Source organism: Struthio camelus, chromosome 2 (genome assembly GCF_040807025.1).
Source record: "Struthio camelus isolate bStrCam1 chromosome 2, bStrCam1.hap1, whole genome shotgun sequence".
In the NCBI taxonomy this organism is placed as follows: domain Eukaryota; kingdom Metazoa; phylum Chordata; class Aves; order Struthioniformes; family Struthionidae; genus Struthio; species Struthio camelus.
The window spans coordinates 70,156,462-70,173,116 of NC_090943.1; the positions used below are offsets into that span (position 1 = coordinate 70,156,462).

A 16,655-nucleotide genomic window follows, 5' to 3' on the forward strand; every position below is an offset into this window, starting at 1 on the left:
TAATTTCTGTTTTAAGCACAGCTGCCTTCCGTAGTGAGCCTTCCTTTAGTATTGCCAGATTGCCCAAATGTTCACGTTTGGGACTTTTTTCATAGTGCTCTCTCTAGGGTTTAGTGTTACACTTCCCTTTACTTTTTTTATAACAAAACTATTGAGGCGGAGGGTTTTTTGTTTGTTTAACGCACTGCCCTACAGCAGTTCCTCTTGAGTGGCTAGAATTTCAGCTCATACTTAGCTAGACAGCTCCAAAAGGTAATGAGATCCTCATGTGTTCTGATTCCCGGTCTCAGTTGCACAGCTGCACTGGCAACTTTTCTGCCGTTGCTAAATGACTGACTTCCTACTATCCACTCACTTCCAGACCTCTGTGGAGGTCAGCTTCAAAGTGTAAGCTTTTCTCTGGCTTCTAGGTTCCACTGAAACAAGTCTGAGAATGATGCTGTTACTGTAGGTAGATATATGCTAAGTGATAGCAAAGATTTACAAGTAGCACTTAGCATTATTTCCACTAAATTAAATGTAAAAATTTCACTAAGAATGATGGATTCTTTGGGAATCCTCACTGAAGTCATGCGCACAGGATCCAATTCTGTAGCTCTTATTCAAGCAGGTAGTTCTTATTTGTGTAGATTATTTTACTGAACATCAGAAGAATTATTCACACGAGTAAAGGCTTCCCCTTTCATAATGGATCATGAAGTGTCCTGAAGAAACAAAACCACATTAGTCAATACTGCTAAGTGCTGTCCACGAGGAACTGGGATTTGGATTTTTGATTCGACTTTCTACAATGACCAAATTTCAGAGCAATTTGTCTGTCTGATGGATTTGTTCTTTACAAGAATTTTACTGCACGCTGCTGAAGGCTAGTTATAAGGCAGGCTCCATGACACAGTTCTCCACATCAGCTGCTAAATTAATTCACTGATTTATGGCATGGAATTGGAGAAAAAGTAAGCGAGCTCTTTTTGCCATCCAGCATTTGATTGTGAAATGTTGTTGCTGACGCAAATGCATACTTAATCGTATTTAATACAGTTAATAAGAAGATCATAAGAAAAAAAAAATAGCAGCACTTGCTTCCAAATCCTTTAGAACAGGAAGGATGCATGCTAGCTGTGTTACTGTATCATTAAACTGGTTTGACTGCATGGCTCTCCTGGAAACGGGTCATTTTTTTTCCCATCCCGAGGAAAGACCTTGTTCCCACAGTATTGACGGAGCTGACCTCTACTGCCTATTTTGTCTCTAGTTGCTTATAATGCTTCAAATTAATTGCAGAGTGGATGTAAATATCTCTTTCAGTATACACCCAGTTCATCACTCCCTCTGACCAAAAATCCTTTGGTAGAAGCAATGAAACGTTAGATAGAGATACTGAAATTTACTGAAATTGCCAAGTTGGGTGTCCTGATAGTGGAAACATTAACTTATCAGGCACTTTGTATTTGATGTCATCATTTCCTCTGCTGATTTCAAATACAGCCAAATAGCAGTAAGGCTGCATGGGAGGGAAGTAGGCCGGAAAACCCTGCCTAATCCCAGATATGAGGATTGTCATTCTGCAGGAATTCTCACTTTCAAGATGCCATATAGATAACAAACCGTAAGGCCTCCATGTGCCAAGGAGTAACAAGAAGAATTTCATACTTCTGAGACCCAGAACCTAGTAGATACTTTGGGAACAAGGTGGTTATAAGGAAGAAATGAAACACCATCTTGATCCTAAATGCATGACCTCATATTTTTTCAACTCCCCTTTTCTTCCCTGTAGTACCTGTGGTGAATTCAGGCATGGACTTATTTGGAACATATGTAAACCTCAGGAGTCTAAGATCCAGCTATTTGAGATGGAACAGGCTGATGAGCAGGCTAAACACCTTGGCTTTCTCTGATTTTGCATCTCTGTGGTTACAGGTCCCCTCCACCAGTGGTATTTTCTCTCAGCTTTCTCTTTTCTTTTCTTTTCTTTTTCCTTTTCCTTTTCTTTCTTCTCTTTTTTTCTTTTCTTTCCTAACTTCATTCAGTGCCAATGAAAACCTGCGTTGATAAAATAGCATCAAGCAAAGAACGGATTCTGGGAAGAAAAGCAAAGTAACCCAAGCCCTTTGCAGGTTCCTAACTCTGATTTAAACCCAGCCTTCCCGTGTGAGCAGCAGTAAAGGGTCTGTGTCTCCACACCCCGTTGTGCATCCCTAGCTATGTAGGCTATGTAGGCTAACAGCTTTGGGTCAGATTATGACTAAACAGACAACTGCAGGCCAGAGGTAAACATTACAGAAGATTAAGCTATAACTAACATCAAGAAGGCATAAAGCATGTAAAATTAGTCTGCTGCCTAAAGAATACAGCAGACTACTACAAGTGGAAACAATGGGTAGGAAGAAAATGTGCAATGTGTGATACTGGAACTCTAGAAAGGTAGATTTAATTAAGGGCTCAGCCAAAACCTTTTCCATATTTTCCTGTTTCTCTTAAGTCACTTACACCCTCCTTTCACCTGCATTTATCCCCTGAAAATAGGGAGAATAGATCTTTCTTATCCCACAAGGATGGGGTTAAAATCCCATGATGGGCTTTGAAGTGTTGACATATTACTTTAAGTATGGCCATATGGATTCCTATATATTATTTCTCTGTGCGGCAGGAAGATGCAAGCACGATAATAGAGAAGGTGGAGCCAAGGTCTCCTCATGTTCAAAGGATTTGGATGGTGGACTGAAATTGGACATTGCAAGCATTTGAAGATACCTGACATGCTTTTACCATGACCCAGAAAAAAGGAATCCAGCAGAGCCTGTCAAAAGTGCAGTCCTCTTGTTGCTACCTTGGGGTTTCTTTTCACACTTCTCCCCTGTGTTAGTAATGCAGTCTGTAGTTTAGAGCCACAGTCTGGCTCTGGTACTAAAGAGAAAATACTTAGCCTCTCTCATTCATCTCAGATTCTTTCATCTGAACAACTATCAGCATCTTTCATCTCCCTTTGCAATTTCCTTAACAACACGCAAGGACACTCCAGAGAAGCAGTATAAGGCAACATCAGTCTAGGCTTTCATGGAGCTTTCTAACCTTGGCCAGCTCCCATGAGCAGTTTAATAGTAGACGATTTCAAGTGTGCCTTCTCACATGTGTCTTGGTCCCCCCGCAATGAGATACTACAAAAAGCAACTCAACCTGAACTCTGCCACTACTTCCTCTGAAAGACGACCTTCATTATCTACTAACTAGGTTTGCAGTCATCACACTGAATCTCTCAAGAACAGCATCTCCTTACCAACAACCAGCAGCTCCCTACCTAGATCAATTAACTTGTCTCCTGGATTAAGAGTCCTTTGTTGTAAGGGCTGACTTTGAATGCCCAACACCATGCAACTAATATCTCATAACTAAGCATAAGCAAGGATCCACGTTGTAATGTCATTTCTTGCCAGGCTTAAGTTACAGGGTGCCATTTTATTGACAAGTCAGTCTGGTTTGCTGCATCATAGCTATCTCCCTGCAGAACAGAAGATAACACAAGTCACTGCTGTTGCTAAGGATGCTTATGAGACATCCGCAGTACAACTGGAAACTAGTTAGAACCAAGGAAATTTGGGAAGTTCAACAGGAATCTTCACGACAATCTTTTTCTCCTTCTAATCCTGTCTGCTTTCTATCCCACTGGTCCATCAACTGTCTCTCGCTTCCTGAAATCAATGGCTAAATCCACAGTTAAAATCAATAGTGAGCAGTCCCCCCAGTAATGTTTAGGTGGCTACTGGGAAGAGGGCCAACAATCCCATTAGGCACGTCATGAACATTTTGCTTTCCCTGAGTCATCACAGTTAATATAATGAGTGGATATGCTTCCAAAAGCTTTAGCGTAACTAACTCGGAGTCTTTTGACCATCTCTGCACACACATTCTCAGCTGGAATTAGGAAGTGCTGGCTTTCCGGATTTTCTGGCCCAGATGCAAAAATGCTGCACAACACCTCCAACTGCAAAACTGAATGATCATAAAAGTAAAACGTTAGAAGCAAACAGTTGGAAAGCAATATAACAGGACTGAAGTTTGAACAACAACAACAACAACAACAACAACAACAACAACACAGATCTCCTGCTTAATAACTTTCTAGGAAGATTTATTTCACATAAATAATGTTGAAAGTATCCCTCCTCACTGCTTAACATCAACGCACTTTCTCCTGTAGGAACACGGTATGAATTTCTTGACAAGTACAGATAGCTGCTACCAGAGTCCTATCAGTAGTCTGATCAAATTGACCTGGTAACACCTTCCCATTTGTGTGGAATGCTGCAACTGCTTTTTTTCATTGCTCTAATTAGCATGTTCTCATTGCTTTAAATGTAGATCTACGTAACAGACACACAGTGCACTGGAGTTAGTCTACCACTGAAACACAAGTGTACCACCTAAGACACAAAACAGCCATCTTTCAAAAAATCCACCCATTCAAGGTTGTTACATAGTCCCTTTTATCACGAAACAATAAACAGCGATACGAATATCTATCTAGCTGTATGTATATACAAACATATCACTCACTTTACTTCTCTGAGGCTCTGCCAGTATTTAAATATTGCTTTTCCACTCCTCTGAGGCTAGAAAGTGCTAGTGACGTTATTTTATTGGGGGGGGGAGGGGAAGACGGGTACTGACACCCATAAGGTGACACAGAAAGTCTGCAGCAGAAGCAGGGGATTTCACCAGACCATTGCCAGGTCCCCGCCTACCGCTCTAGCTCCAGTCAAGCAACTTTTTAAAACATCATTGAGGAAAAAGAAAGCTAATAAAAGAGAACACTGTGAAACTAAAGCCAAGAAAGAGTACTCAGAATCTGAAGGTGCTTCCAGGACTGGCCATAGCCACTTCATCTACCTTGAGTAACTACTTTTATGTGCATTTTTCATCCTGCCTTACTCCACTTTATCCAGTGTTACTTCTGTTTGCAGACCTGTCTCAATGCAAAAAATAGCATCTAAGTGCAAGTAAGTAGAATAACTTGCAAGCAGAATAATCTCTTCTGTACAAAACCATTCCTAACTGCTTGTCCAATTCCTTCCTCCTCCTTCTGCTTCTGATGACTAGAATCTCCTTTATTCTGCTTTCCTGCCCAGATGGGTCGCTCTTTCTTTGCCCAACCAATGTAATGACGGGCTTGGGCTGCATTGCAGGAAATTTAGGTTAGTCGTTAGGAAATACTTTGCAGTAGTGAATATAGCTAAGTTCCAGAATCAGTTGCCTCAGGAGGCTGCGTAAAGGTTCAGATTGAGATGATCTCATCTCGGCATACGAGGATGATGGGTAGTCTCTCAAAATTCCCAGAGTCCTAAGATCTGTTTTTCTGCCTCCACATCTTCTCAAGTTTGGTTTAGCTGCTAAGCTACTTAACAGGAGAATTCATTGCTACAGGATGCTTTGGGTGTAGATGCATAAACGGGTTAAAAAACAAAAGAAAAGAAAGATTTTAACAAATTAAAGACAAGAAAGAATAAAATCTCTATTTAACAAAGCTGGGAGAAAACACAAGGGGCGTCTCATTCGGGTTTTGCCCTCTTCTTTTACTTTAAGCACATGAACATTGGCAGCGAGAGGGTACCAGGGTACCACATTAGAAATGTGATCATACCACATTAGAAATGTTTCACCGTGTTTCACATGGTGAAACCCTGTGTAGGTGTTCTGATGTCAAAGTGATTTGGGGTGGGTCACACATTCCAATGGAAGACCCTGATCTACACTACAGAACGATAGAAAATAAAGACAGAAAAGAAAAAAAAAGTGAGTCTTCAAGTCTGTCTTCACTAACTCAAGGGAGGTGGTGATAGAAGGAAGATGGGTAGACAGCAGGCAGATGCCATAATAAGAGCTGTCATGAAACTGCACTACAGATTCACGCTGAAGGTACATACACTGGGAGTTATCTGTTGAGAATTGCTGATAGGTTTTTCTTCAGAAATGGATGAAGAGACATAAGTGAAAGTCTAGCCCCACTCCATCCACTCTATCTGGGCCGATGAGAGTGAGCCAGGACACTGTAATGTCGGCTCACAGACAAAGCCGATCATAATCTATTTGAGCAGCGTTCTCAGTCTTGAGAGGTAGGGAGGCAAAACTCATCCATATGCAACACCACAGGAGAGGAGCCTTCCTTAGGCAAACCAAAATGTTTACATTCTCTATCTTTGGCAGCTGATTCCTGTTATAGCAGTTTGTCTATCACACACAAGTGTGAAACGGCAAGGCTACAGGCAAGAAGTCTGCGACTGCTAATGGACTGATGGCTCATTCCCTTCCTGACAGAATTAGCAGGAGGCATGGCAGGCATATATGGATTCCTCATTTGCAGGTGACACAATCATGGCAAACTACTTCCGTTTAGTTTCAAACTCCAGGCAAAGGAGGTAAATGTCGAGTGAAAAAGAAGAGTAGGAAAGGAAGGTCCTAAGCCAGGGCTAAAACATTGGTCATTTTTTAAAAGATAGCTGTGATGGTTTGGTTGCTTTTTTAAGCCAATGGCACACAGTCAAAAATGGGAGGGAAAATAAAACTAACTGATAACTCCAGAGCAAATAAAGCACAAGTCTGTTGGGGGAAGTGCTATTTTTCAGTAGCGGAAGAGAACCCGGGACTGAAAGGTGTGCCTGGGTAAGAGCACTCCACAGCACGCAGTTTAACAAAGGCTTCCAGAGAAATTCCCTCTGTCCATCTCTGCCTCTCTTCCCCTTCCCCTCTTCCAGCTCCCAAACTGAGCTTACAAACTGAACAGTGAGAGGGTGCTACGATGACACGGCAACTATCTACTCAAAGTAGGTCCCTTCTCCGTTTTGGAACAAAGAAGAAAACTTAAAATAATATTAGCACAAAAGGCCCCTCACACCAGAGCTGGTGATTTTTTCAAATCTGCAAGTGGTAGAGAATAGACAACTCTGCACTTTGACTTGCAGTGCAAGAAATCCACTTTTTTTGAGCACATGATTGTTGTTACAAATCAACATTGTTCCCTCACAGCTGTTCCACCTCCTCTTTGACAATCAAAATAGTCTGAGACCTCTAAAGATGCACCGTCCATGGAATTATATACACACTTCTGATTAAAATGATGGCCAGGATGTAAAATGAAGCCCAGTCATTGCTGTCAAATAGTGTTTCGGTTTTGAAGGACTTGGGGACCTACCTATTCATGACATATCCATATATGCTGAAGGTTGCAAATATTCACTATTAAGAATAAGCCAGTGGTGCTTCTCTGCATGAAGAGTCTACACTTTCATACTTTTCAAAAGCACCAGCATGCCACCTGCCAACACTTTATTAATAGCAAGAGCTGTAATGCCTTAGAATTAGTCACTAAAAAAGTATTTGGCATACAGGCCATCTTCATGTCCTGGACCTGTCAAAGATTCATCATAGTTTAATCCCTGTTCATAACCGGGGCTTTCTGGTGCTGCAATGCAAATAACACATCACGTAAAATGGCAGCCATGGCACTGCAGAGAGCAGGCAGTATAGGTATCCTCCCAACTCGTTTCAAGAACAAATGACTACCAATAGGAGACTAAAAGACAGCTTTAGCGGAGGAAATCATTTTCATGGGACGTATTAGGAGCAGTCCACAGAAGAAAAGTTAACCCTTTTTGTGCCCAAGGACAAGAGGTTTACTGAGATTTCCAAACTGCAGCAGTTTTATCCTACATAAAGAAATATATTTCATGAAAAATTTGAAGAAAAAGCCAAAGCTTTTGAGTGACTATTGGTGTTTGGAGCCTGAAATCCCTCTTCCTTATTTTAATCCCCATTTAGAGCAAAATAACTAAACCCAGTAACTACACTGTCAGTTAAACCAGTGATACACACAGTATTCAAAGCAAGTTTCTTCGGTATATAACACTCTAAAACAGCGATAACCTTCAGCAATCTCCAAGAAACATTTAAATGAAAAAGCAGTAATAATTCACCTTCCGTAAGTATTTCACTCCCACCTTATCACTTCTTAACATCCAAGTGTTCTGTACCATATATATTGGGATAGGAGGCTGTCAGAAAGGATGTCATCACTGCAAATGTAATCATGGTATAGTCTCATTTGTGTGTCTCACTTTAATGAAATGCTTTCATTTGATCTCGAGTGCTGCAATGAATCATTTACTCAAGGCTGGACCCGAGACTGTTGCTATTCGCTCTTGGCACAATTGAGTCAGGTATGTTATTCAAGCCATGTTTGTGTTTCATGGCACAAGCTTTTTAACTGCGGTCAATTATACTCTGATAACACTGAGCAATGGACTTCAATAATAGTAGCAGCTAAGAACAATTTTCTCCCAAATGCTACACAGATGAAAGACAAGATTTTTTTCCCTGCTTTCATTTTTCAGTAGCGACGTTAAATGCCATGTATTTCACCGCATGCCTTTCACATCCTAAATATCTTGGACTTAGTTCAGAGTTTTGAATATCATGTACATTATGTAAATCTTGAGGCTTAAATATAAGCTTGGTATCCTCTGAAGACACTGTCACTTCTACTTTTGAAGTTTTTCTTGCCAATCTATGTTCCAAATAAACTCTCCAAACCTCAGCAAAATACTTTCTCTGGAATCAGTTATTCAGATTGGCCTTCTCAGGCTACGGACCACTAATGGCCAGCTACCCTGTGCTCTCCAGTGGCAATGGGTACATAACAATTGCCTGTCAGAAGGACAAAGAGAACTGTTTGGATGCCTAGCTATAAGTAACTATAGATGGGATATCACCCATAAAAGAATAGGACATTCTGTCATTTCTCTCATTTGGTATACTAGCTGAAATAAAATCATTGTTATTTGGCACCTAGGTGTCCAGTAGTAGGTATGTCATCTAGAAACGTCCATCCAACTTCCCCTTGATTAAAAATTGCCCAAAATGTTTTCTTACCCGAGAGCCTTCTCAAACTGTGTTCTCCTAACTCCACTACACTACATTTGGATACTAACCACTGAATGCATGTGAATGCGCAGAGCACAAGCACGACCAGATTAAACCATTTCATTTCCAAACCAATAACAGAAGTATTGAATTAAGCTGTGCTTTGAATAAGCCTAACAATTGCTAGACATGTAACACATAATGTCTCAGATATAAAGACGATGAGATTATACTGTCAGCTTGATGAAGCTTGCTCTATGCTGTAGGTACTTTCTTTGTCATCATCAAGAGGGAATAAACATTTTTCTCCCCATAACTATTACAGGATGTCTATGAAGGCATTTTATTCCATAAAGAAGCCAATTATATATATCACAGATATTATAGCCTTGGAAAAAATAGTGCTGCTGCTTGTTAATTTCTAAAAGTCATTAAATTGTACATTATTTTAATTAAACAAAGTAATCCAACAGGAATTGCAGATGTGACTGGTGTGCATTTTGAAAACTTTATTAGTTCTTCATTCTCAATACAGTCTTGCCAGAAATGATCAGAATTTAGTGAATAGCACAGTCCACATGATACAGATCAATAAAGAAGCTTGTTATGAGCTGTCACTGCAGCAAACAGCAACAATGGAGTCATAAGACTAGAAAATCATTTTTTTCTTTGAGAGTACAGTTGAGTTTAAAACACGGAAACAGGCAGGAGCCATTTTTACTGAAAAATGGTGAAAATTAGAAGTATAAGTAATGGCTTTGGTTTTAACCAAAGGACAGACACAAAATCAAAATGTTTTTACAGTATTTTACCATGCTAACTGTGTGAATATCATAGCTCTTTTCAGAATATTACAACAAATCCAAATGGCTAATTTACTCCTAAAACATGGAAGTCTGATATGTAATATGGTGAATCTTTAAGCATGTTTGGCAACACAGCCCTATGGTTTTTAAGGGTCATATAGGTAGAAGAGCTCTCCCTGTTCTATACATTTACCCTTCCCATGTTCATCAGCCTGACAGATTCCTTAAAAAATTTACAAAACTCCATATGGACAGACTGCTAACTGCTTCATTTTCTCCTCAGTCATGTACATATGCATCTCCTCCTGCATTCTCATGAGCATTTTTCTGTATTCCCTTCATCATCCAGTTCTTATCCTTGCTGCCACAGCAGTCCAAGGCACAAGTCCAAGGGAGGGCCTTTTGCAATGCTACCTCTCTCCTAAATTGTTCAGAATTTCTGCTTCCAAGAGGGACAGGACTATGCAACTACTGCTGACAGAGGAAGGCAGTCGCTGAGGCAGCTGGTGCCAGGTTACTGACAGCTTTGAAAAAAATCAAGATCATACACTTGAGCTTGACTTGAGGACTTGCTCAATAGGCAGCCAATGAAAAATGGAAGGAGTAAGCAAAACTAGGGCATTGTGCTTTTTCTGACATCTGCTGATAAGCAAGTGAGCGACTTTATGCTGCGTTACCTGCAGATCTATTCGCTGTCTGTGTTCCCCACAGCTGACTACGGTCAGCTTTTCATCAAACAAATTAGATACTGCACGGTGGAAAAATTTCACAAAGTTCCCTCTTACAGATCCTTAGAATACCTGATGGCTGAAGGCAAGAGAAAGCTATGGACAAAGACTGAGTTTAAGGGATTTCTAAGTATGAACCTGACTTGCAGGCCTTACGCCGTTCATGCAACTGTTAAATAAACATACTCCAGTGCTTACCCAATGCTTCCTCAGGAATATTACAAGAATATAATTGTTAGGACTGAAGAGACGAGAAAAGTCCTCTTTCATGGATGACTGCAATTTTTTGAAATCTGATTTCCTTCGTATGTCAAAGCTCCAAGGCAGTCTCTCAGATAAACTTTTTGAGATTTGCCCTTGATTTCCCAATTTTGAACAGTCTAGAGAAGCAAGTCAACAGGATAACAAACTGCCTAGTCAATACAACCTGCTAAAATAGCCCACTTTCAAACTTCCTGCAACATGTGCAATATTAAATCTGTAAGATATTGGCTTTGGCTATTCTGCACCTTGCATTGTGCTGGCATTTTTTATTGAATCTCTCTTTCCACTACTTTAAAAATGGTGTGTGCATATATATACGTACACACACACATACATATATCTACACATACATACATATACATATGTAGTGCAGAGTTATGAAAAAACAAAATCAAAACGTCCAAAAGGCCTATTATGGACAAAATACGTCATTATAAGCATGCTTAAGACAAAACTCGGTTAAGGCAAGAGAAAAGCATACCTGTGAAAAGCCGATCACCTCTCCATTTTCATCCAGCATGTTAAAATTAATGATCGGACCCTGGACATCAGGACTGCTGAAATCTGTATCCCTATAAATACGTACTACAGGTGCCCCATTGGCATATTTTAAGGCAGACAGCACAGTATAAGTGTAGTGAGCTAATGCAAATGTATGTTGTTTTATGTTCTCCATTCCACCTACAAAAAAAAAAAAAAACAGATACATGTCAGATAACTTTTAAAAAGGAAGATTTTTCAGAATGGTGTGGCTGGGATGTAACCAGCAAAAAATTATCAGGTTTCGGTTCCTTTAAATGAATATACACTTTGCACATGTTTCTTTCCTTATATAAAAGCTTCAGTAGTACTGTGACACGAGGGATTTATCTACAAATTCATCTACTGGAGAAATCTGAAGTTATGCTGAAATGGATTTGTGTGCACACTATAACAACACTGATAGCTCCAGCCTATACATCTCACTAAGATGTTCTGGCACAATTAATTTGAAAAGCAGGCTTTACTCCAAATCTGACTCCGCAGATCACAAGAAAGAGGCATCAATCCTAGCACAGCACAGAAAGCAAATTGCTGCGGCTAGGATAAAATAAAAAGAATAAAATTCTAAATCAAATGATAAAAAACAAGTCTCAGTCTACACAGAAGTTATTAGAATATTAGAGTAATATTCTTCTAAGCTTGCTTTTCCTCTATTTTCAGAAGAAAAAGAAAGGATATTGTGAACGCCTCATTGACTACACCCATGCAATCTATGTGCTCCAGAGAAGCTTTGCAGAGAAGAAGTTTTCACAGAAGTTGGCCTGGAAAAGCATAATGAAGAAATATGTCATCCTTCCTTATTTTTTGCTACGCCGAGTAGTTTGGAAAAGAGGACCGCACAGATTTCCTGACAGATGGAGACCTCTGCTGCATCTCCGTTTTCTCAGAGGAGGCTGCGTCTCTGAGCGAGATGTGACTATCAAAACGGCTTCTCACCCTCACGCTCAGAGATAAGCCACAGGATGATGCATGATGGTCACCTGTGAACTCGGGGATATTGTGATTCTCTGCAGGAAGCTAACACGTAAGCGTTAGGTACAAAACAGATTCACACAGAATCACAGAATGGTTGAGGTTGGAAGAGACCTCCGGAGATCCTCTAGTCCAACCCCCCCTGCTCAAGCAGCTTCCTCTGGAGCACATTGCACAGGAGCGCGTCCAGGCGGGTTTTGAATATCTCCAGCGAAGGAGACTCCACTACCTCTCGGGGCAACCTGTTCCAGTGCTCTGTCACCCTCCCAGGAAAGAAGTTTCTCCTCATCTTCAGATGGAACCTCCCGTGTTTCAGTCTATGCCCGCTGCCTCTTGTCCTGTCCAAAATCGACCACTTCAGTCAAAGGAGAATGTATGTAAGCTGAGAGGAAGAAGCTGAACACTGGACAAACTGACAGGAGGCAGCTACTGGGTATGAAAATAAATACAGTATGCGAATGAGAGTAAGAACATGAATTATCATATAGTAGGGTATCCTGAGGAACAAGAAAAGTACAAGTAATCTTCAAAGTATAAATGGAAACACAGTGAATTCTCATCTTTACAGAGGATAATTAGAAGATAACAATATGACTAAAAAGTATTTTAAGCAACATAGGCATGCTTAGAGCAGATAGCTGAAGGCTAAGAAAACGTTTGAACTGAAGACAGCTGCATTTTTGGTTGAAAAACCAAACTGGTTTCTGTTATGCACACTATGGGCTGCAGTTAAGATGGGCATCTATCACATGAAAAGAAAAGAGTAATATCCTCAAAAGTCTCTTGAAGCAGAACAGTATTATTCTGCTTGGGCTTTACACCTAGAATATATTCTGTAATGTCAAGTATCATATTTGAATTACATGAACATTCTGCAACTAAAAAGATGGCTGGCATTTTCTTTTCCTTTTTTTTTTTAAAACTGTGTAACTATGAATCTTATCACAGTTATTTCTGTGCATTCCATTTTTATATCTGAATATCTCAAAATTCTTGCAGTCTGCTGTAATCTCCCTTGGATAGAAATCTTGTAATCCGCTTGTTGACATTTGTGCTTTTACTTGTGAAAAGACTGTCTTGTTTATGGATATATAAAAAGGAAAAAGAATGCACCTTACTGCTGACGTACAGAAGAATTACAAATCCTTTTGTTATTTCACTTCCTTTCAGTTTCTAAATTATGTGCTATCTCCTTCAGATACGCTAGGAGAGCAGACGGTGAAATCATAGAAATAGGGTAGATACAAGCTGGACGTACACTTTTTTGGTGCTAAATAATAATAAAGAGGAATAAGCTATTGAGTGAGATACTAACACATGAAGGACTTACAAGGAACGTTGCCAGGAGCTAATCAGTACAATTTCTAGATGTTAGCCACAGTACACTTGGCAAGCGTCTCTAGAACATTTTGGTCTGAAAGACGATTCGTATTTTCAGGATCCTGGGGAAGAAAAGAATCGCCTCGTCAGAGATGTCCTAGGCTGTGCTTGGTAGAAGTTAGGAGGGTTGAGAAATGTTATTCCTCAGCAACTCCCGGAGAGTAGCTGTCTCTGCAGAACTGACTGTCTGTCAGGCACTGAGATGTCTTTAACCTCCTGATTCAGAGCTCTTCCCAATTGGCAGGAACCTTTTAATGGAAGATTAAACTACTCTCCTTGTGTCTTGTTGAAGACATCTCTTACTCAGGAATTTCAGTTTCTCATTCACAGCAATCATCCTGCTATCATTTCTACATTGTGTTCAGTCATTCTCTTTTAAAGTTGCTTAATCACATTTCCTTGTTCATTAGTTAGAAGCTGATGAGCCTCTTAATTATTTATTCTGACAAATACAAATGCAGTTGCCTGCAGTTGCTTTCCCTCCTAGTGACTGCAGAGAGGAAACAGTGTTGCCAGGGTCCGTATTTTTAAGTAGCAGAATAGGTTGTGATTAGGTCTGAACTCACAGAAAACCCTGTGAAAGAAATGTCGGCAATCTGGAATTTGTTCTGACGGGAAAAAAAAAGCATATATTCAGAAAATAGTTTTGATTTATTTCAATTTTTCTAAACAAAATGATCTGTACTGTGCCCAGCATAAATCCTGGTCTTACCTCATTTCCCTATCCCCATTAGGGAAAGAATATAAAGAAGAGACAATAAAAAACAACAAATCCTCGGCCTCTGCCCTGATCTAAGGACAGGCATTATTGCAGCTAGTCTCATATTAGGGGTGACAAAAATTAAACTCACTGCTTGACTTAACCTGACGGAGGTACATGAGAAGGTAATCTCTCTATTGTGGTCGGCTTGGCATCTGTTTGCATATTACCTTTCCGCATTTTGTCTTCTACCTCTCCAGAGCCCTGTTTCTGTGTCCAGTTCCTTAACTCCGAATACTTGGAGACTCTTCTGCAGCCGTCTGTTTGGGGCTAAGCCTTAAGCCTTTTGGAAGATGTACGTCTTGGAAAAAACTTCAGAACTTAATTTTGTGAAGGTGCTGGGAAGATCTCGAGGGCCCTGATTCCCCACCGTGTCATGGATGTCACTGCTTATCACTGCACTGTTTCATTACGGGAAACTACATCAAGTTGCTCCTAGAAGTTATTGTTAAACGAAGAGCGCTTTCTGTGCTCTGCATTTTGAACCAGAGTGAATCTGATGTAGTCTGATACCAGAAAACGTCTGCCTACAACCACTAACTGTATCCATGTGTGTAGGAACACATTCAGTGTAAAAGGTGCGTGCAGTGCACAATTGGCACTCCTTAATTGCTTACATTTTCCCATGGTGCAAATGTAAGGACTTCCTTGACTAAAGGAAAACTCCCGAGTTTCTGTGGATGAATATGTGCCTTATTACCTTGCCCCGTGTGTATGTTTACATCAAGTTGGGCGTGATCATTTCATTATTTCTCTTCTCAGTAACACGGCAGTTTCCACACTATTTGTTGCCACAATGAACAGCCTATGTCTTTGCAATGGCACAGCTTTGAGCTGAAAAGCTCAGCAAAAAAAAGCTTGCACTTTCATGAACTAACCTCCTCGTCAAAACACTCTAGTAACCTGCAGCAGTGCAGTTAAACCCCATCAGTGAGGTGATGGGCAACAGGGCATTGGGGCCAGCACGTAATGGTTTCTTGCTGCCACTCCTTGGGTTGCGGCCCCTTTGAAGGTGTCCTTGCCCTGGCGTGGGTCACCTGCGGGATGCAGTCCCCTCAGAGGTGTACCTCGTCTGGCATGGATCGCCTCCTCTGTCTCCTTGCATGCGTCCTCCCTCACATGCATCTTCCCACATCTCCTCCCATGTGTTCTGTTTTGTCTCTTCTCTCATACGTCTCCTATTCTGGGCCTTCCACTGTCTCCTCTAGTGTTTCCTCTCACATGCACCCTTACATGTCCCCTCTTGTGTCTCCAGCCCCTTGCAGCTGCTGCCCTTTCTTAAATTTGTCCAAGCACTGGTGGCCTCTGCTCCTTGAACCAGATGTGGTTCTGGTGCACAGAGGGACTATTTTCATCCATTTTGGAGCTGGCTAGAAAGGGCTGTGACCAGCCCAGGGCAATTCACAGCCTCTTCCCACACAGGGCAACCCCGCAGCCCCCTGCTATCAAAACCCTGCCAGTTATGCCCAGTACAACACCACAGCAACCTGATGGGTTATCATAGGCTCAGAACTATCATCTTACATTTCGTTTTGGATTCTGTTACCAGAATTGATATGGCTTTGCTAAAGAAAATTCAGAGTGCTAGTGATGCTCTTCTGCACGATGGTGTACATTTTTGCATGCTGCTAGCTACTTCTTCTGTTAGCTAGCCACAAGTGTAATTGTTCTTAGCAAATGGTGGCAGCTGCATGCACAGAGCATATTGCAAGTGCTTATTCTGCTTTGTTAATAGACTGTATTTCTTCTTATGGATTTACTTTCCAGGAGCCTGACCAAAACTATGCCAATATTAATGTGTCTTTATAACCACCTCAGCAGTTACCAGATCTTACCACTTGTGTAACCTTTGGCAGTCTTTTGAAGGGCAAACAAAAACTTTCCCCTTCTAACGACCGCCAGAGAGCAGATATTTCCAGCCCATGTTTCTTTCAGACTTCCACAATCCAGAGAAGCCACCCAAAGGTGTGTTGCCATTAGGTACCAAAGCCAGATCAGCTCATTCAAACGCAGAACAGACGGAGGACAGACACAAGAATGCTGTTCTTCACCTTCCTTGGGCATGTACACAAGAACAATCTATTGCTTGGTAACCCACAGATACATTTACAAAGTCAGCTTTTCCACAGAAGTTGCAGATATGCCTGGTCCTATCCATAGGGAGTATGGGTGAGAAGAGCAACTTATCTTACATTTACCATGGGGTAATAATAGTGCACTCAGAATGTGAAAGATGCAGTTGTCACCAAGGTACTGTAAATCCACTGCCTAGCTTACCTAGGGATAACTTCT

General features: G+C 40.9%; 1 protein-coding gene across 5 annotated transcripts in view; it reads right to left on the minus strand.

Annotated features, from left to right (window-relative positions):
• Positions 1-16,655, minus strand: part of MOCOS (molybdenum cofactor sulfurase) — a 250,951-nt gene that overhangs the window by 65,040 nt on the left and 169,256 nt on the right. For all 5 annotated transcript variants that reach the window (XM_068936213.1, XM_009676755.2, XM_068936214.1 and 2 more), the window contains one exon: positions 11,190-11,389. In XM_068936213.1, coding sequence (XP_068792314.1) covers positions 11,190-11,389 — 200 coding nt within the window. The remainder of the gene's footprint in view (positions 1-11,189; positions 11,390-16,655) is intronic.